This window comes from Microcaecilia unicolor, chromosome 13 (assembly GCF_901765095.1).
Source record: "Microcaecilia unicolor chromosome 13, aMicUni1.1, whole genome shotgun sequence".
NCBI classification, from domain to species: Eukaryota; Metazoa; Chordata; class Amphibia; order Gymnophiona; family Siphonopidae; genus Microcaecilia; species Microcaecilia unicolor.
Window position 1 is genome coordinate 54,850,704 of NC_044043.1, and position 20,029 is coordinate 54,870,732.

Consider the following 20,029-nt stretch of genomic DNA (forward strand, 5'->3'; position numbering starts at 1 on the left):
TCGCTTTTGTGTTTTGGGGTGCCAGTTTTCAGTTTGATTGGTCAAGGTCCCCCTCAGCTTCTCCAAATTTATGGTGGTGGTTGTGGCTTATCTATGTCACCAGGGAAGTGCATCTTTAACTGGACAACTGGTTGATCAGGGCGGGTTCTGCAAAGGAGGCCAGCTTGGCCACTTCTCAAGTCATTTATTAACTGCAGGCCCTGGGTGGGATTGTGAATTGGGACAAGAGTCAGCTGGTTCCCTCCCAGGTCCTGCACTATCTGGGGGATAGTGTTCCCCACAGAGAACCAGGTGGAGAAGCTGCAATCGCAGAAGCGCAGGTTGTATGAGCTCTTGGTTCCCATGTTATGGGACTACTTGCAGCTCCTGGGTTCTGTGGCTGCGATTCTGGAGGCGATTCCTTGGGCAGGGGCTCACGTGTAGCCCTTGGAGTGGGCCCTGTTGTCTTGGCGGATTCTGGTTTTAGAAGGCTTCACTGCCTTCTGCCTCATTCACCCAAGGTATGGATCAGTCTCGTTTGATGGGACAGCACAGTTCACCACTTGCAGGGGGTACTGCTGGATCCCCTCAATGTGTGCTTGTCGCCATAGTCTCCTCGACTGGGGAGCTCATTCCCTGGGTCATATGGCGCAGAGGACCTGGACTGTGGAGGATGTGGCCTGGTATATTAATCACCTAGAGACCCGGGCAGTTTGCCTGGCCCTGCTAGAGTTCCTGCCACTCTTTCAGGGGAAGGCGGTCAGAGCGATGTCAGACAGTGCTAGTACAGTGCGTCTTGAGGGGCAAACCTCTCTCATTGCTCAGAGGTTGAGGCCTTCCATGGCAAGGTCTGGTAGAAATTGAAGAAGATGGTGCTTAGAGAAGCACAGCTTTTTGCCTCCACGTTCCTAGCGTACATCAGGTGGCACATTTCCTGAACGCCTCGGATATGTCCTTCCTTACCTCCATGGGACCTCAGTCTGGTTCTTTGAGTGCTGACAGACTCCATTTGAGTATCTGATCTCGGCCTCTGTTAGGGATTTCACTTTCAAAACAGTTTTCTGTTTGTAATCACGTCGGTTAGAAGTATCCATTCTGCAGGATCTTTCTTGCTGGAACCTATATCTTTCCATTGCTGAGGACTCTGTTTCCCTTTGCATGGCCACAAGCTGGACATCCGGAAGACACTACTCTGGTTCTTAAAGGAGACCAGTGATTTACTCCTGTCTGATCACTTCTTTGTTCTCTTTTATGGCTCTAGGAGGAGCCAGGCGGCCTCAAAAGCCTCCATTGTGATTCGTGAGGTAGATCAAGACGGCTATGGAGACTGGAATGGAGGAATAGCCTAATGGTTTGTGCAGTGGGCTGAGAACCTGGGGAACTGAGTTCAGTTTCACACTGCAGCTCCTTGTGACCCAGGGCAAATCGCTTAACCCACCGTTGTCCCCGGTACAAAACTTACATTGTGAGCCCACTAGGGGACAGAAAAAGTAAACTGCTTTGGTTGTACCCACAGAAAGGTGGTATATTAAATCCATAATCCATTACCACCTGCATTTGTAAGAATCATCTGGTGCCTCAGAGCCTGAAGGTTCACTCCATATGGGCTTAGGCTATGGCCTGAGCAATGACTTGTTGACCAGGGTCTGTTCATTTAGGGGTCTTGTCTTTCCTTGCCCTGTAGATCTGCTTTGGTACATCCCACTTGTGCAGAAGAGTTTAACTAGGTGCTGAGGAAGGAGAAATTGTCATACCTGATAATTTTCTTTCCTTTAGTTAGCTACATTGTTCTGCAACTTGCCCTTGAAAGACTTGGACTGGGGACTCTAGGTGTTCTCTGCGCTTTCCCTTACAGTAAAGAAAAAAGACAAATCAAACATATTATAATTTACAGCAGCAGGTTTCCCATGAGATTGCTATATCCTAGAGTATGCAGGGTAGTGAATGCCACTCTGTGGTGATATGCTCACTTGAATATCATTGCAACTGCAGTGGTTGATGGGGGCATGGATGTGTTATAAAAAGAGACCTTCTGCTACTTTGGAAGATGCATGCTGGATCTTTCCAGGAGGTACTACCAGCTAATACTGGTGCAGAACACTGTAACTGACTAAAGGAAAGAAACTTATCAGGCAAGACACAATTTCTCCTCCAAGTTCTGTTCTTATTCTGCCTGTATAGCTGTCCTAAGCATATTTTAAATTCTCTCACAGTGCTGGCTTCCATCTGCTCTCCCAGTAGACTGTTTCATACATCTATCACTCCTTAGTAAAGAAATATTTTCTCCTATTTCCTTTTGAGCTTCTGTCCTTCCATTATCATATTATGATCCATCCCCTTGATTTTTTTCTCTTTGCAAAGATGCAACTCCTTGTACTTAATTGAAGCCTGCTAAATATTTGAATGTTTCTATTATAAATATCCTTTTCTTTATTTCCTCTTAGCTGTGCTTCCCAAATCTGTTCTGGGCACCCCAGGTTTTTAGGTTTAATAATTTTTATTGATGAATGCAGAGATAAAACAATTCCATGTTAAACAAGATAACTCAGGCTGCTAACATTGCAAACCTGTACTAATACAGCGGAACTGCTATCATCAATTTTTCTTGTGTTTCTCCCCCCTACCTTCCCCCCTCCCCTCCCCCTTCCATATTACTATATTAATTAACAATGGCATATGCATGCAAAAGTGTTGTACATAACTATTATCAATAAATCTGCATATTATTTTTGGAATGTATCAACTAGCAACCTGAACATTATGCAACAAAAATTTTAAAAAAAATATAAATCACTGGTGCCATTCTGTGCTCTTGGTTTTTATTTCATTGCTCTGTTATACTGTGATTCTGCCAGTCAGCAAGTTAACACCCACTTAGCCGGAGAATCACATCGCATCTGTATGGTGCCACTATCTCCATCCTACTCCCATAAACTACCCCTCTCCCCAACTATACCTACCCCCTTTTCCCTCCTCCCCCTTACCAACCCCTCCCAAGGTATCTTCCAGAATCAACCCACCTATAAACCATGCTCTCTTCCGACAAAGTCAGAGGGAATTTAGTACCAGACTTCTACCTCTTGTGTGCAGCGACTGAATGTATGGGCTCCAAATGTCCAAAAAAGACTTCCTCCTCCTAGAGGAGCCTCTGACTCCCCGGTGTTCACAAAGCATCAGCTCGTGAAATCTGTTTCTCCAGCGCCAGAAGTCCGGGAGGGTACTGCCCACCCATTGACAGAGTAGCAACCTCTTTCCAACCAGACAGGCCTTACGAACCAGGTGTTTCCCAGATGTACTCAAGACAAAAACCTCGTGTCTATCCAGCAGTACACTCATCGGAGAACATATAATCCTAGAGCCCAGCAGAAAGGCCAGATATTCCAAAACAGCCATCCAAAAGCGCTTTACCTGAAAGCATTCCCACAAACAGTGGAACAGAGAGCCCGGCACTCTCCCACATTTTTCACAGAACGGGTCTTCCACCCCTCCCATCTGAAAAAGCTAAGTTTTTGTGAGATACGGTCTATGAAGAATTCGGTATTGACATTCATGGAGGCCCGCATTAGCAGTCATCTCCGGGATCCGAGAAATCAGTGTATCAAAATCAAAGGAGAACCCCGGCCTGGCAAAGTCTTTAGCCCACCTCATCCTAATTAACTCTCTGGCCTTCTGAAGTGGCAATTTCCCTAATATCTTATACAACTTTGAGACTGAAAGTCGATTCGTGTCTACTCTGTCTAAAAATTGTCGCATCCGATGACAATGCCTGCCTCTCAAAGCTTCCAAATCTAGGGACCGCACATAGTGTGCTACTTGGTGGTAGGCAAAAATGTTGTTCATATCGTAGCCAATACCTAGAGCTCCCAGATTTAACAGCCTCCCTTGCTCATTTAACAGATGTTCCAGACGACTGATACCCAAGTGCCCCCAGACCCGAAATGTCCTATTTTCCATCCCCGGCTGAAAGACAAATTACCACAGATGGGCAACATATCCGACGTGTGAGTCGATAAGCCCCAAATACCCATCAACTCTCTCCAGAGAGACCGCAAAGATGTCAACAGTAGGCTATTCCGCAGGTTTTCCGGAACCTTTGCCCTGGGTGCTTGTATTAGAAAATAGAAGTGACAAGGGGCAAAAAACTGGCCCTCAATTGTACGGGGTGTATAATCTTCCCGGTCAAAAAACCAGTCACCAAAATACTTCAATAAACACGCCCTGTTATACCTTTTCAGATCTGGTAAGCCCAGTCCTCCCTCCTGCCAGTGACCCATCAACAGAGGCAGCGACAGTTTGGCCTTTTCCCCCCCCCCAACAATATCTTCTAAGCAAGCGATATAGAACTTTAAAATCCCGGCGGTAGATAAGAATAGGCAATAACCTTATACAATAAAGCCACCTGGGGAATTCCACCATCCGAAATAACTGAATGCGCCCATAGAGTGTAAGAGGCAAAGTCCCCCAACTCTTCAGCCGTGCCTCCGTAACCTCCAGCAGTCGATTCACATTCAGTCCATATATCTCAGTCGAGTTCATAGACAGCCAAACCCCCAGATAACAAAACGAGCCGTGCGCCCACCGGAGCGGAAATGTCTGTCCCCATTCCCTCTTCTGTGCCTCCGAGGAGGCCAGTGCCAAAGATTTCATATAGTTAAGCTTGAACCCTGCATAATCGCCAAACTCCTGGAAAAGTTCTAACAAAGCTGGGAGTGACTGGGAGGGTTGTGTCAAATGCACCAATAAGTCATCCGCAAAAGCAGACACCAAGAACCGCGACCTACCTATCGGCACTCCCCTGATCTCTGCAATTCTAACCGCAATATCTCCTTATCTCGGATCTTCTGAGCTCTAGCACAATAAGAAATAATATCCCCTCGTAAGATAGCTTTCTCTGTTTCCCAAAAAAGGATTGGCTGCTGTCTGTGAATATCATTATTAAACTCATAGTCTGCCATTTTTTCCGTTAGAAATATTTGGAATCTCTGATCTCCAACTAGATCTAAGGGATATCTCCAGAGGCGCATACCACCCCACTGCATGGGTCTCCGCCAACTCAGCCAAATGAGAGCATGATCTGAGACCCCGTATGGACCAATCTCGGCACGCTCCATCTGCGAAAACAACGAGCCCGAGACAAACAAGTAATCTATGCGAGATTGGGATGCATGGGCTCTAGAGAGGTGAGTAAAGTCCCTATCTGATGGGTGTAAAACACGCCAGACATCCACAAGATCCAATGCCTCACAAAGCAGGGATAAGGCCTGAGCACCCCATCCCAAACTCCCAGCACCAGAGTTTGATCTATCCAACCGGGGATCAATCACTAGGTTAAAATCCCCTCCCATGATAATATTCCTTCCTTTGAACTTGGTTAAGTGAGATATCAACCCCTGAAAAAACTTTTTATCAAACACATTTGGAGCATACACATTACATAGTACCAATTGCTGACCCTCAATCTTCATCTGTGCTACAATATAACGGCCCTCCACATTCCGGAACGTGGAGGTAACCTTTACTTGTAACCCTTTCCTAAAGAGAATTAGTACTCCTGCCTTCCGTCCCACTGCCGGTGCCTCTAGCAATGAACCCACCCATCCTGTCTTGAATTTTAAATGTTCCCCTGATGACAGATGCGTCTCCTGCAATAGAGCTATATCCACTTGCTGTCTTCTCAGCGCCTGAAGCACCTTTGTCCTCTTAATGGGGGACGAAACTCCTCCAATATTCCAAGAGATAATTCTAAGTGACCCCAGTGCACCAGAAATCTAATATCACCATGAAAAAGGTTATACATCTGCAAGACTGAAGAGAAACCCCCCCAGCCCATGGGGTCCTCTTCTTCAATCCCCTCCAACTCCATCCCTTAAAGCAAAACTCTTTCAGATACCTCCCTCCCTCTCCTATTTCCCCCCCCCCCCTTCCCTACCCTTGAACTTCCCCACAATGCCATTGTGGCCTAGGTCACGTGAGCTCCCCCCCCCCCCCGCCACTTCCTCTATCTGCTACCCAATATGATACTTTCTTAGAGGGCCCCCCTCCTTCCCATATCGCAGTATGGACCTGTAGAGTAATCCGCTGCTCCTGTTACCCCACAATTATACTAGAAGAAAAGGAGAGAAAGAGAAAAAAGAAAAGGGAAACCCTTCAACTTTAGGTAACATGACAGACCCCTGTCTCCTGGACCTCAGGATCCCACCATCAGGTTGACTAGCACTAATTGTAAGACAATGCTGCTATCCCTGAAAGTGTGGGTCCTATGCCTCAACCAAACAACAGGAGAAACATTAACAATAAATACAATGAATACATGTGAGCTCTTGCTGCCCCTCCACGATCCGTGGCCCATTACCACTTTCTTGGTCACCAAGGTATCCAGCCTTATCTCCACCGCACAGTATGCATGCTCCAATGTGACTCTTAGGGACCCGCTTCCGCAATGTTCCATCGAATCTTCCTCATCTGTCTGTTACAACTGGGCCCACTGCAACCAGGGCTCGTTTTTCCAACTGCATAACTTCCATCAGTCCTCAGTCCAAAGAGAGAGAAAAAAAAAAGAAAACTGGAAAACCAAAACACTTCCGTGCTGTTCAGCTCCACTGCCGTCTCCAGGCACCCTCATACTCAGCGCTCCTCCAACAACCCATTATACTCCAACTCATGCTGGTCTTTCAGCTTCCAAATCTCGCTTCACGAATCTCAGAGCCTCTGTCACCGATGAAAACGTGGTCTGCTTCCCATCATGCCAGATCTTTAAGCGTGCCGGGTATAACAAAGCAAACTGTATTTTCCTTGCAAATAACAGTTGACATACCTCCCGGAAAGCTCACCGTTGCAACGACACCCAGCCGAGAAATCTTGGAAGCAACGTACCGTAGCGTTCTCATATTGTACAGTCTCAGCTTTTCTGAAGGCTCTGAAAATTTCTTGCTTATGAGCAAAGTTGAGTACTTTAAAGATGACCACTTGGGGGCGCGGGTCCTTCGAATTTCCAGGCCCCAACCAGTGAGCTCGCTCCACTCTTAAGGGCCCAGCCAAGGATTGTAATTTCAAAGTTTTAGGGAGCCAGCTTTCCAAGAAATCTCTCAGTTCAGAATCTTTAATCTTTTCAGTCAGACCTACCAGTCTGATGTTACTCCTGCGGGCCCGATTCTCCAGATCTTCTAATTTACTCTCCAGTTTGTCCACTTTGCTTTGCAAGCCCAGCTGTATGGCCTCATGCTGCTGGACTCGATCCTCCACATCTGAGAGCCTTTGCTTGTAAAGGGAGAACTCTGATTGAATATTCTCCAGTTTAGCATCGATACCTCCCAGCTGCTCTGTTATCTTTTCTAGCTTGGTGTCCACCGAGGTGCCTAACATGGCTGAGACCTCTGCCGCCACTTCTGCTGCCCACATGGAGCTGATCGATTTCGGGCCCTCTCCCTCTCCGTCCGCCATCTTTGTTTCAGCTGCGCGGCTCCATGTGGCGTCTTTCTTCGCCGATTTAGCGGCCATACCCTGCTTCGTTTGTCTCGCACTTTACCTCCAGCGATGCTCCACGCAATCCGCTCTCCCTGGGTATGTTTTCTGCTTTTTAAAGCGGCGATTGTAAAGTTTTTGAGCTTATACTAGCGCGAGGGAGGCGGGAGCTCAGCACGACGACACCTGCTCTCTAGCCGTGCATCACGTGACCTCTCGGCACCCCAGGTTTTTAAGAGTATGTACAGTGTATATTCTTGAAATAACTGCCTTTATTGTATGCATATTCATTGTGGGTATCCTGAAAACCTGAATGCTTCTAGGACAGGTTTAGGCAGCACTGCTGTAGCAAGTACATTTTGAGTTCTGGGTTGTGAGCTCTCCACCATTTTGATAACCCTTTTCCATCTTCACCAATAAAATATGTTAGGTCGAAGAAACACAAAACCTTTCAAGAAAACAGCAAATATTTTCATAACTAAGAGAAAAAATATTAAACTAAGGTTGCTCAGAAATTTAAGATATTTTAAAAGAAATATACCTTAGGATGGAAAATAAGAATCTGTTTATTAGCGGTTGAGTTTTGTTTCCCAAGAAAAGATTGAGTGGCACCTTTGATCATGGTGAGCTATAAAATGTCATGAAGAATCCTTCAAATAGAATTTTAGGTGTTCATTTTCTTTGATTGTTGGGTTATTGCAGTTTAGTGTGACTTAATGTTCTGCTAATGCTGAAATCATTAGGTATCTGTAGAACCTGAAAAACACACACAAGAATGTTTCCCAGCCTTTTACCATTTGTCACTGCAGTATAATTTTGCTTTTGGCTTATGGAAATCAAAATATTTTATATACTTTCTAATATATGAATTATAACTACTCTATGCTTTATAACTTTACTAGTAAAAAAGGCCCGTTTCTGACACAAATGAAACGGGCGCTAGCAAGGTTTTCCTCGGAGTGTGTATGTTTGGGAGAGTGTATGTGAGAGTGACTGTTTGAGAGTCGGAGTGAAAGTGTGATTGTGTGAGAGAGAGTGTGAGTCTGGGTGTGAGTGTGTTTGTGAGAGAGTGTGTGTGTGAGAATGAGAGTGTGTGCAAGTGTGTATGTGAGACACAGTGTGAGTGAGAGTGTGTGTGTGTGGGCGAGAGAGAGAGTGTGTGTGAGACACAGATTCTCTGTTTGAGTGAGTGTATGAGACCAAGCGAGTGTGTGAGTGACTGTGTGGCACATAGAGAGTGAATGTGATACAGTGTGAGACAGAGTGTGTGAGAGTGAGAAAGACATTGTATATGAGAGAGAGAATGTGAGCCGTGCCCTTCCAATCCATGGCCATCTGTCCCCTGCCCCCTCCATTCATCCTTTTCCAGCAATTCCCCTCTGTCCCTGAGCCCTGCCCTCCCAATCCATGGCCATCCATGTTTGTCTGTCACCTGCCCCCTCCATTCATCCCTATCCAGCATTTCCCCTCTCTGCTTGAGGCCTGCCCTGCAATCCATATCCATCCATGCCCATCTGTCCCCTCCATTAATCCCTATGCAGCAATTCCCCTCTCCCTGAGTCCTGCCCTTCCAATCCATGGCCATCCATGCTCCTCTGTCACCTGGCCCCTCCATTTTTCCCTATCCAGCATTTCCCCTCTCTGCCTGAGGCCTGCCCTGCAATCCATATCCATCCATGCCCATCTGTCCCCTCCATTCATCCCTATGCAGCAATTCCCCTCTCCCTGAGTCCTGCCCTTCCAATCCATGCCCATCCATGCTCCTCTGTCAACTGGCCCCTCCATTTTTCTCTATCCAGCATTTCCCCTCTCTGCCTGAGGCCTGCTCTGCAATCCATATCAATCCATGCCCATCTGTCCCCTCCATTCATCCCTACCCAGCAATTCCCCTCTCCCTGAGTCCTGCCCTTCCAATCCATGCCCATCCATGCTCCTCTGTCACCTGGCCCCTCCATTTTTCCCTATCCAGCATTTCCCCTCTCTGCCTGAGGCCTGCCCTGCAATCCATATCCATCCATGCCCATCTGTCCCCTCCATTCATCCCTATGCAGCAATTCCCCTCTCCCTGAGTCCTGCCCTTCCAATCCATGCCCATCCATGCTCCTCTGTCAACTGGCCCCTCCATTTTTCTCTATCCAGCATTTCCCCTCTCTGCCTGAGGCCTGCTCTGCAATCCATATCAATCCATGCCCATCTGTCCCCTCCATTCATCCCTACCCAGCAATTCCCCTCTCCCTGAGTCCTGCCCTTCCAATCCATGCCCATCCATGCTCCTCTGTCACCTGGCCCCTCCATTTTTCCCTATCCAGCATTTGCCCTCTCTGCCTGAGGCCTGCTCTGTAATCCATATCCATCCATGCCCATCTGTCCCCTCCATTCATCCCTATCCAGCAATTCCCCTCTCCCTGAGTCCTGCCCTTCCAATCCATGCCCATCCATGCTCATCTGTCACCTGGCCCCTCCATTTTTCCCTATCTAGCATTTCCCCTCTCTGCCTGAGGCCTGCTCTGTAATCCATGCTCCTCTGCTGCCCCCTCCATTCATCCATTTCCAGTAATTCCCCTCTCTCCCTGTGCCCTGCCCTCCTAATCCATACCCATCCATGCTCCTCTGTCCCCTGCCGCCTCCATTCATCCTTTTCCAGCAAGTCCCCTCTCGCCCTTCCATGACCCCCCCCCCCCTCGCATCCATGCTACGCTCTCTCCCATGTCCCAGCCTGGCCCGCCCTCTTCTCCCCCCCCCCCCCCCTTCGCATCCATGCCCCCCCCTTCGCATCCATGCCTCGCATCCATGCCCCCCCTTCGCATCCATGCCCCCCCACCCCTTCGCATCCATGCATCCCTTTTTTTTTTTTTTAATTGTTTTTAACTACCTCCGTGGCGGTTCGTGCAGCGAAGCGTCAGGGAAGGAGGCGGCGCTCCCGACGTCTAGCTTTCCCTTCGCTGTGTTCCGCCTTGTTTTGAAGGCGGAACACAGCGAAGGGAAGGCAAGACGTCGGGAGCGCCGCCTCCTTCCCTGACGTTTCGCTTCCGGATTTGTTTGTTTTGTCGCGAGGGCGGGGCAGAGACGGCTGGCTGTCTTGAAGGCTTCACACCACGAATCCCCGAACCCTTCAGCCTCAGCCTGGGAGTGACGTCAGATGGCTTCACGGCTTCAAGGCTTCAGGCTTCAAGGCTTCAGACTTCCGGCTTCAAGCTTCCGGCTTCACAGAACGTTCACGGTGCATTTTATTATATTAGATAAGGACTTTATTAAAAGCATGTAACTGATTCATATATTCTCCAGTGAGGTGTTTTTGGTGTTGGTTTAAGAAGCCTTTACACAGCATAGATTCCTTGTTCAGATGTGATCTGGCTAGTCTTGAAAGCTCATTTGATACAACCCTCTCCCTCTTTTGTTTTTGTCTTTTAAAAGTTATCACAGCCTACAAAAGATTCCAGTTTTCTTCAGGAACAATACAGCTGTAAAAGTCAAAACTAGTGGTGTTCCCCCCCCCCCCCCCCCCCCCCCCCCCAAGGTGCCCTTGGGTAATAAATACTAAAATAGATACACACGATCTTCCAGGGTATGGTTAGTAGGAACGGGGTCATTGTTTGTCTGTGTCTGACTGCAGTTTGGAGAACAGGAAATTGATGTCTCTGTAGGCAGAGAGGCCTACCACTGTATAAAAAGCTAGAGTTTTGTTTCCTGGCTGCCTTGTGTAATACTTCATAGTGGGAGGTCTTTTGAGTGTATGTCAGCCCCCGAGCACCTGGTCCCATTTCCAAGTTATTAAAATTCCTTGTTTAAGGTGGGAAAATGTATTGAGGACTACAGTAAGGCTGCATTAAAAATAAACCTGCTAAAAACAAACCAATAAAGTCTGAACTTTGTGCTACTAAATATTAAATAGACCGACTGATTTCTTTGTTTTTCTGTGATTCTTTGCAAAATCCCTTTCTTCAGCAGCTAAAATTTCTTGAACAAGTAACTAGCTTGTAAAGGTGCTCAGGTCCCTTCATGAGGGGCTTTGTCCTGATAGTGTAAAAAAATCATCAAACCATGTTTTATTATCTCTTTCAGGGTGAAATTTACAGGTTGATGAGAAATGTCTGTTGTATTGGCAACATTGCCACATAATTTTATTTATTTTATTAAAATTAAATTATGAATATAATAAAATGCCTCACTATGTATGATCTGCTGGGTTCATTTAATATTTTCTGTGACCCTTAAATTCACATTTCTTTTGTGCTGGTGTCCTGTGGTGCACCTGAGGTGTGAGACACACTCCTATAAACATTCCCAATTCATTTCTCATTGCTAAATAGGTTCTTCTATAAAGAGGAGGTAATTTTACATTTAACATTCCTCCTGCAGTCCATGCTTTTGAAATTACTCCTTCTTCAGCCTTCTAGATATGGTTTGCCTGGGGTAGATGTTCCTTTATATCTGGTTTATGAAATTCTTGGTTGCTGAATAATTGGTTATTGGGGTTGCTCTCAGTCAGATTCCCTGGGTTTCTGTACACTAAAACCATCTAGCTGCGTACTGATTAGTAGTGCAGTCTCTGCGGAAAAACTAAGGTTTATATGGCATGGAGAATGAAAAGTGAGATTGAAGGTTAATGTATAATATACTCATGTTTGTGTTGCCCAGACCTCCTGTGAGGACATCATAGCACACAAGTGGTGTAGTTGAGGGAACATGATAAACAGGAGAAGATGAGGCAAAAATTGGACTAGTATTTGGTTCTTAATCAAGGAAGCAACCCATGCTGGTCCGCTCCTTCAGGGCTTTCTCTCACCTGCTGTTGCCCGGAGGATAACTATTCACTGGCTTGTAACTTGATTAGCTGAAACCAAAGGAGCTGTACAAAGTCTCTAGTCTTTCTTCTGGAGGTAATAGGTTTTGTTCCCAGTTAGCACAACAGTCTGAGTGAAGCCACTTTGAGAAAGGACAAAGAAAATGCAGGAGCTACTTTGATCTACATGCTGGAGTGGAGGAGTGGCCTAGTGGTTAGGGTGGTGGACTTTGGTCCTGAGGAACTGAGTTCAATTCCCACTTCAGGCACAGGCAGCTCCTTGTGACTCTGGGCAAATCACTTAACCCTCCATTGCCCCATGTAAGCCGCATTGAGCCTGCCAAGAGTGGGAAAGCGCGAGGTACAAATGTAAGAAGAAAAAATGTTTTGGCATGCAAGCAGCCAAACAATCCTATTCCAGCCTCACTTTTGAAATTGTCGTTTTATAAACCGAGACCAGGACTGTTTCCTTACCATTTCTTTCTTGGATTTCAGAGTGAGAAAAGTTTCAGAGAAAAAAAAGGAGTAAAAATGATTAGTCTTAGAGAAAGTAAAGAGCACACACAAGACTCAGGGTACAGAGAGGCTAGGCACTGATTGAGTTTGTATGTCAGAGAAAAATTAAGCCAACACTCCATAGTGAGAAACTGGATAGAAAATAATATGAAAGGAGGTACTATCAATGTTGGTAACACTTTACTCCTCTCCCATTTCTTTGGGGGTCTTCTGCTACAGAATGTCTTGAAGAGCTGTTGGCTTTGCTACAGATGCCTGTCAGCAGGTTTTAAGCAAGCTTAATTGAGAATGAGTGGAAAACCCCACTGTCGTAGTACAAAACTGTTTCCCTCATTGATTTTAATAGAAACAAATTAGTTTGGTTTTAAAAAATGAACTAAATGGGCAGGTGAAAACCAAACTAAAAATTTTCCCCATTTGCATCCCTACTGGAAAAGATTCTGGGCCTTGTCATTTTGCCTTAAGGAGGACAGGATTGGAGCAAAACATCCAGCTGACAATGGAGTCACCTGGTCATCCTTATGTTTTTTTCTAATTTCAACATGCCTTTCCTCAGCGCCCCTCAGAACCAACCCAGAGTATGGCTGATGGGTTATGCACGCCTTCCAGCAGGTGGAGACTGAGAATTCTGGCTCTCCTGAGAGCCAATGAGAGCCCTGGCTAGCTAGAGATAGTTTCAGTATTCTCAGTCTCCAGTAGGTGGAAGGTGGTGAGCCCTTCAGTCTCCTACTATTTTCTTCTATTTTTTTCCTTTATTTTCTATTCTCAAACTTAAAAAAAACAAAATCCAAACAAACAAACTTGATTCAGTTTAATTTTTCTCTGCTAGTTAATATTTTCTCTGTTACTGATTTGTTCTTTCTATGTGTAGACAGCAGCTCCAGTTCTTGTAGCGTGTGCACTGGAAGACCTCGACCCCTTTGTGGGAAGGGTGCTCGCAGGCTGAGGGGAGACAGCCAAGTAAAAAAAAAAAAAAACCCAAAACAAGCGGCGGAACAGCTGTATTCGCTTTGGCAAAGCACCCTGGGGGTGCGATAGGCTTTCTGGCTGTCTTTCCTCAAACTTTGAGAGAGTTTCTTGTGTTTAAAAAAAATAATAAGAAGTGCCATGGCGGAAAAGCTCTGTCGCTGCTTGGTGTGTTGGCAAAGAGGTCTTATAGTGGCTGAGGTCTGTAAGTTCTGTACTGCTAAGGAGCTATTTTCAGATTCAGAGGTAGTGCTTGCTTCAGGTATAGCAACCTCTTCTAGAGCTGGTATGGGTGTGTGTTCCTTTCAGACTTTGGTTTTGGCAGGAACCTCCGTCATCTTGCAACAGCTGTCTTCTGTACAATGGCCCGCTCCTGCACTTACTCAGTTGTCAGAGCCTTCGATGTTGCCCATGTCTGAGCAGGAGGGAATTTCTGAGGGGGGATTTCCTCCTGAATTTGTACTTGAGATGTATAGAGCTTTCCTGCTACATAAGTCAGCTCTTACTTCAGCTCTCTCATCTGAAGTTTCAGAGCTTCGGTCCTTACTCAAATGGCTTCAGGTCTCCTGAAGTTTAGAGGATGATCTGGCTTCAGGTACAGATCCTGACATGCCTTTCTTGGAAGAGGATAGTGCCAGGGGGGATGCAGAAGCGCTCCTTCCAGGAGAAGGTCACTTGGTGAGGATTTTCCATAAAGAAGATTTCCAGGCACTCATATCCTTGGTGTCTTCTACCTTAAACTTTGAGGAGGAATCCACTACAGTACAAGAACGTAAAGTGGATCTTCTAGTCAAAGGCATTAGCAAGGCTGGTAAGACCTTTCCTATGCATCATGAGAGATCGTCAAAGCCCAGTGGGATGTACCTGGTGCTCCATTTTGTCTTTCTAGATTCTTAGTTCATCTCTATCCTGTTCCAGATCAGGACAGATCTCTGCTCAAGCCTCCAGTGATTGATGCGGTAGTCTCCATGGTTACAAAGTGAAATACAATGCCTGTGGATGGAAGCACAGCTCTGAAGGATGTACAGGATCAGCATATGGCATCTCTTTGGAAGACTAGTTTTTATGTCTCGGCTCTGCTGGTACAAGCACCCATCTGTGGTTCCTTAGTGGCCAGGGCTTGTTTTCGCTGGTCCAAGCGTGTCTTGGATAGGGCATCGGATAAATTTGCCTTAATTGATGAGGAGGTTGCAAAGATTGAGATGGGCTCTGCTTTTCTGGCAGATACCTTTTTCTGAGAGCTTCCTTTAAAAGGATGGCCTTAGGTTTAGCCGCATGTCGCTCTCTCTGGCTTTGCGGTTGGTCAGCGGATGCAACTTCAAAATCTAAGCTTACTAAGTTTTCCTTTCAAGGTTCCTTTTTGTTTGGTGAGGACTTGGACAAGTTGGTTAAGAGTCTTAGTGATACTAAGGTTCCTCGTTTGCCTGAAGATTGATCGGCAGGTCGTGGTCTTCTGTTCGGTCAAGGCCACGGGCGAGATTTTTGTTGCTTTTGAACCGGCAGAGGGGCTCCTTTTTAGTATTCTCGTTGCGGAGGTAGAGAGGCAGGATCTTCCTTTCAATCCCCTGTTCTTCCCAATGAAGGTCTCTGGGCCCAGCCTCTAATTCCAGTAGGAGCTCGCTTAGCTCAGTTTCATGGGAGGTGGGCCCAGATTACCTCCGATCAGTGGGTTCTAGAGGTTATTCGCGACGGGTACGCCTTAGAATTTGCATGACATCTGCCAGATGCCTTCCTGGAGTCTCCTTGTTGGTCTCGTCTCAAGGCGGGAGTGGTTAGGGATACCCTAGACAGACTTTTCTCATTGGAGACCGTCTGTCCGGTTCCAACTTCAGAACTCAGGTCGCTATTCTATTTATTTTGTTGTCCCAAAGAAAGAAGGAGCCTTCTGACCAATTTTGGATCTCAAGGCGGTAAGCTGAGCTCTTAAAAGTCTCCAGTTTTCACATGGAAACTCTTTGCTTAGTCATAGTAGCTGTTCAATCAGGGGGATTTTTAATGGCTGTATACTTAAGAGGCATATCTGCATATTCCTATTCATCTGCTCCACCAGCATTTTCTTCGCTTTGCGATTCTAGGCAAACATTATCAATTTTGAGCTCTGCCCTTCAGCCTCGCTATAGCTCCTCAAACTTTCACAAAGGTCATGGTCATCGTGGCAGCTGCCCTCAGAAAGGAAGGAATTCTAATTCATCCTTATCTGGACAGTTGGTTGATCAAGGCAAAGTCCTATCAGGAGAGTGTGGATGTCACGGCTTGAGTGTTTCAGTTTCTTCAGGCACTTGGTTCGGTGGTAAACCCTCTCAAAAGTTGTTTAGTTTTGTCCCAGACTCTCACTTACTTTCGTCGTCTTCAGTACCCTTCAAGGTCTGTTTTTTCTTCCACAGGTCAGGATTGTCAAACTTCAGGATCAAATACAGACTCTCCTTCAGACAGCAGTGCCATCTGTGAGACATTAGCTTTCAGGTTCTAGGATGCATGGCGGTGGCAATAGAAGTGGTTCTTTGGGTCAGGGTGCACATGAAACTTCTGCAGAAGTCCCTCTTGTCCCATTGGTCTCCACAGTCAGATTCTCTGAATAACAAATTGCCACTCGGAACTCTCAACCAAGGGAGTCGCTGTGGCTTTGGAAAGACAATCTGTCGAAAAGGGTTCTGTTGGATCCTCCTCAATGGATAACAGTGACAACAGATGCCAGTCTCAGGGGCTGGGGACCTCATTGTCAGGAGCATCTGGCGCAAGGCCTTTGGACCCAAGAGGAAGCGCACTGCCTGATCAATCTGTTGGAAACCAGAGCGATTTAGTTAGCCTTAGCAGGTTTCTGTCATCTACTCAAAGGCAAGTCAGCGCGTGTTCTCTTGGACAATGTGACAGCAGTGGCTTACGTCAACCGGCAAGGAGGGACGAGGAGGAGTCAGTTGAACAGGAATCAACTCTTCTCATGGTTTGGGCAGAAAATCATTTATCGGACCTGTCGGCATCTCATGTAGCAGGAGCTATGAATATTCAGGCGGACTTTCTAAGTCGCCACACTTTGGACCCGGGAAAATGAGCTCTCAGTCCGTCAGCTTTTCTGAAAATTTGCAACCATTGGGGACTTCCTCTCATGGATTTAATAGCAACAAGTCTCAATTCCAAGGTGCCACGTTTTTTCAGTTGAAGAAAAGATCTCAAGGCGGAGGGCATAGATGCTGTTCTGCAGCTGTGGCCATCGGAGCTCCTCTACGTTTTTCCTTTGTGGTTTCTCCTGGGATGCACTATTCAGAGTATCGAGGCGCCCAAGGGTTTCATAGTCTTAGTGACTCCGGATTGACCACACATGCCCTGGTACGCAGATCTTGTGTATCTTCTAGTGGACACTGCTCTAAAACTACCTCGGTCTCCTGATTCAGGGGCCGGTACTACACCCAGAGCTGACTTGATTTTGTCTTATGACTTGGCTCTTGAAAGGGTACGGTTCAGGAGCGTAGCTACGTGGGGCTACAGGGGCCTGGGCCCCCTTAGATTTGACTCTGGACCCCCCTGCCGACGACCCTCTCAACCCCCCCCTCCCGCCGCCAACCCGCCATCGCCGTCTGCTACCTTTGCTGGCGGGGGACCCCCAACCCCCACCAGCCAAGGTCCTGTTCTTCCTTCGTTCTGTTTCTGAGTCTTACGTCCTGCACGTTGTACGTGCAAGATGTTAGACTCAGAAACAGAACGAAGGAAGAACAGGACCTCGGCTGGCGGGGGTTGGAGTCCCCTGCCAGCAAAGGTAGGTGGGGAAGGGTTGGCGGCAGGAGGGGGGTCGAGAAGGTTGTCCGTGGGGGGGGGGGTTGGCAATGGCAGGAGGGGGGGGGGGTCGGAGGTGCCGGGAGGGGCTAAAATGTGCCCCCTCACCTCGGCCTCTGGACCCCCCCTCCCACCAAAGTCTGGCTACGCCCATGGTACGGTTGACGAAGAGAGGCTATTCATCCAGTGTAATTGTCATGATGCTTTGCTCCTGTCGTCGTTCCACTTCTCTGAACTATATTTGTACTTGGCTTATTTTTGAGTCTTGGTGTGTGGTAGAGCTGTTTCTCCTTTTCGAACTTCTGTGGCTCAGGTTTTGGACTTTTTGCAAGATGAGGTTGACAGAGGCTTAGCTCTTCTGTCAAAGGGAAGTCCCTAGCTAGTCATCCGGATGTAGGCTGTTTTCTTCAGGGAGCGGGTCTTATCTGTCCTCCTACTAGATCCGTGTTCCCAACTTGGGATCTCAATTTAGTTCTTTCCGTTCTTCTTTCCATTCTTACTAGGCCTTCTTTTGAGCCATTGTCAGCTTATTCACTTAGATTTGACTCTTAAGATGGTATTTTTGATGGCCTTGGCCTCGGCCAGGCGTGTATCAGAATTGCAAGCTTTTTCCTGCAGGTCTCCATTTCTGGAGTTTTCTAAAGAATGGGTGGTTTTACGCCCTGTTCATTCATTCCTTCCTAAGGTCTTGTCGCCATTTCATCTGAACCAGGCAGTGGTTTTGCCAGTGCTCGGCTCTTCAGGATCAGAAGAGCAGCGGCATTTGTGTAAAATAGATATCTAACATCTAACGAGCTCTCAAGCAATATTTGCAAACCACAGACGATTTTAGACGATCAGATCATCTCTCTGCTTCTTGGTGGCTCCCGTAAAGGGCTGGCTGCTTCTAAACCTACCATTTCTAGGTGACTTAAGGAGATGATTGCCTCCGCTTATCTTCTTTCTCATAAAGAGGTCCCAGAAGGTGTAAAGCCGCACTCCACAAGGGGACAGGCAGCATCCTGGGTGGAGCGATTTTTGGTGCCTCCATTGGAAATCTGTAAAGAGGCAACATGGTCTTCCTTACATTCTTTATCCAATCATTTCCAACTTTTTCCGACTTGATGTACAGTGTTGGCAAGATGCGCTTTTCGGTGTGAAGGTTCTTACGGCAGGATTGTTAAGGTCCCTCCCTTAAGTGCACTGCTTTGCTACTTCCCATCAGTCATATTCTGGGCCAATCCAGAGGGACGCTAAGGAAAGAGAAATTAGATATTACCTGCTAATTTGCTTTCCTTTAGTCCCTCTGAGCCGGCCTAGAATATATCTCCCACTATTAGGAGAATCTGTAGTCTGTTTCCAATTTGTTTTATGTCATTCAAATTTTGTCCTTTTCACGTAGAGCTGCTTCGGGAGTTTGATGTAGCTATATATATATATATATATATATATATTTTTTAAACTACAAAACACCAAAAGCCTAATTTTTCTGACTCACATTGTTCAAACTCACTCCCTATTGGGGGCAGATATCTGGTGGCTGTTCAAGTTCATTGGTTGCACAAGCTTTATTCTTGCTATTTCTCTCTCCTGTTTGTTACGCTCATACTGTAACTATCTCTAGTTAACCAGGCTCTCATTGGCTCTCATGAGAATTAGAATTCTCAGTCTCCACCTACTAGAAGGCATGCACAACCCGTCAGTTATATTGTGGGCCGGTCCGGAGGGACTAAAGGAAAGCAAATTAGCAGGTAATACCTAATTCCTCCTTCCTGGTGTTGGCAATATGCTTTAAGTATTGATGTGAAGTATGACTGCCTTTCTTGTCTCATGAGAACATGAAAACGTTGAAGAGGCTTGATGGTCTGTTTTTTTTTCTTTTTTTGCACTTAGGAGTTTGCTGTTCCTGATTATCGGTCCTCTCACCTGGAGGCATCTCAACTCCTGCAACAGCAGCAGCTTCGGAGACGACCTTCTCTGCTATCTGAATTTCATCCGGGTTCTGACAGGTCAAGCCTTAATCTACTCTGAGCTATAAGAAAGTTCTGTTTGAATGTCTTGATTAGATTGTAAGTTCTGTCGAGCAGGGATTGTCTTATACATGTTTACTACATACGCAGTGCTGTACATTAATGTTTTATTTATGAATTTTTTAAATTAAAAAAAGATGAATCACAATGCTGTTGGATTGTTAACACTCAGTTTAAGTAAGATTGCCATGAGTAAGAGCATGAAAGGAATTTTAAAGCTTTTATTGTCCTTTCCATCCCTTCATCTTATAGACCTCAGGACAGGAGATCAGGCTATGAGCAGCAGTATCATTCAGCTCAAACACAAAATGAACATGATTCCCTGGAATCAAAGCGACAGCGTCTGGAGCAGGTTTCTGATTCCACTTATCAGCGTGTCGGTTCCACATCCTCTGTCATACCATTGATGCATTCCATGCAGGAAGGACTCAGAGCTGCTGGAGATATTAAAAAGGTAAAACTGTTGCCATATCACACTTGGCTCCTCTCTAGCACTGACTAAATCAGTATTGTGAAAGCTAAACCTGTAGTGCAGCTTTGAAAACGA

At 46.4% G+C, this 20,029-nt stretch overlaps 1 protein-coding gene across 1 annotated transcript in view; it reads left to right on the top strand.

The window, feature by feature from the left end:
* Positions 1 to 20,029, top strand: part of LOC115482386 (nuclear receptor corepressor 1-like) — a 103,814-nt gene that overhangs the window by 49,702 nt on the left and 34,083 nt on the right. The window contains exons 3-4 of the mRNA XM_030222134.1: positions 19,346 to 19,461; positions 19,735 to 19,936. Coding sequence (XP_030077994.1) covers positions 19,346 to 19,461; positions 19,735 to 19,936 — 318 coding nt within the window. The remainder of the gene's footprint in view (positions 1 to 19,345; positions 19,462 to 19,734; positions 19,937 to 20,029) is intronic.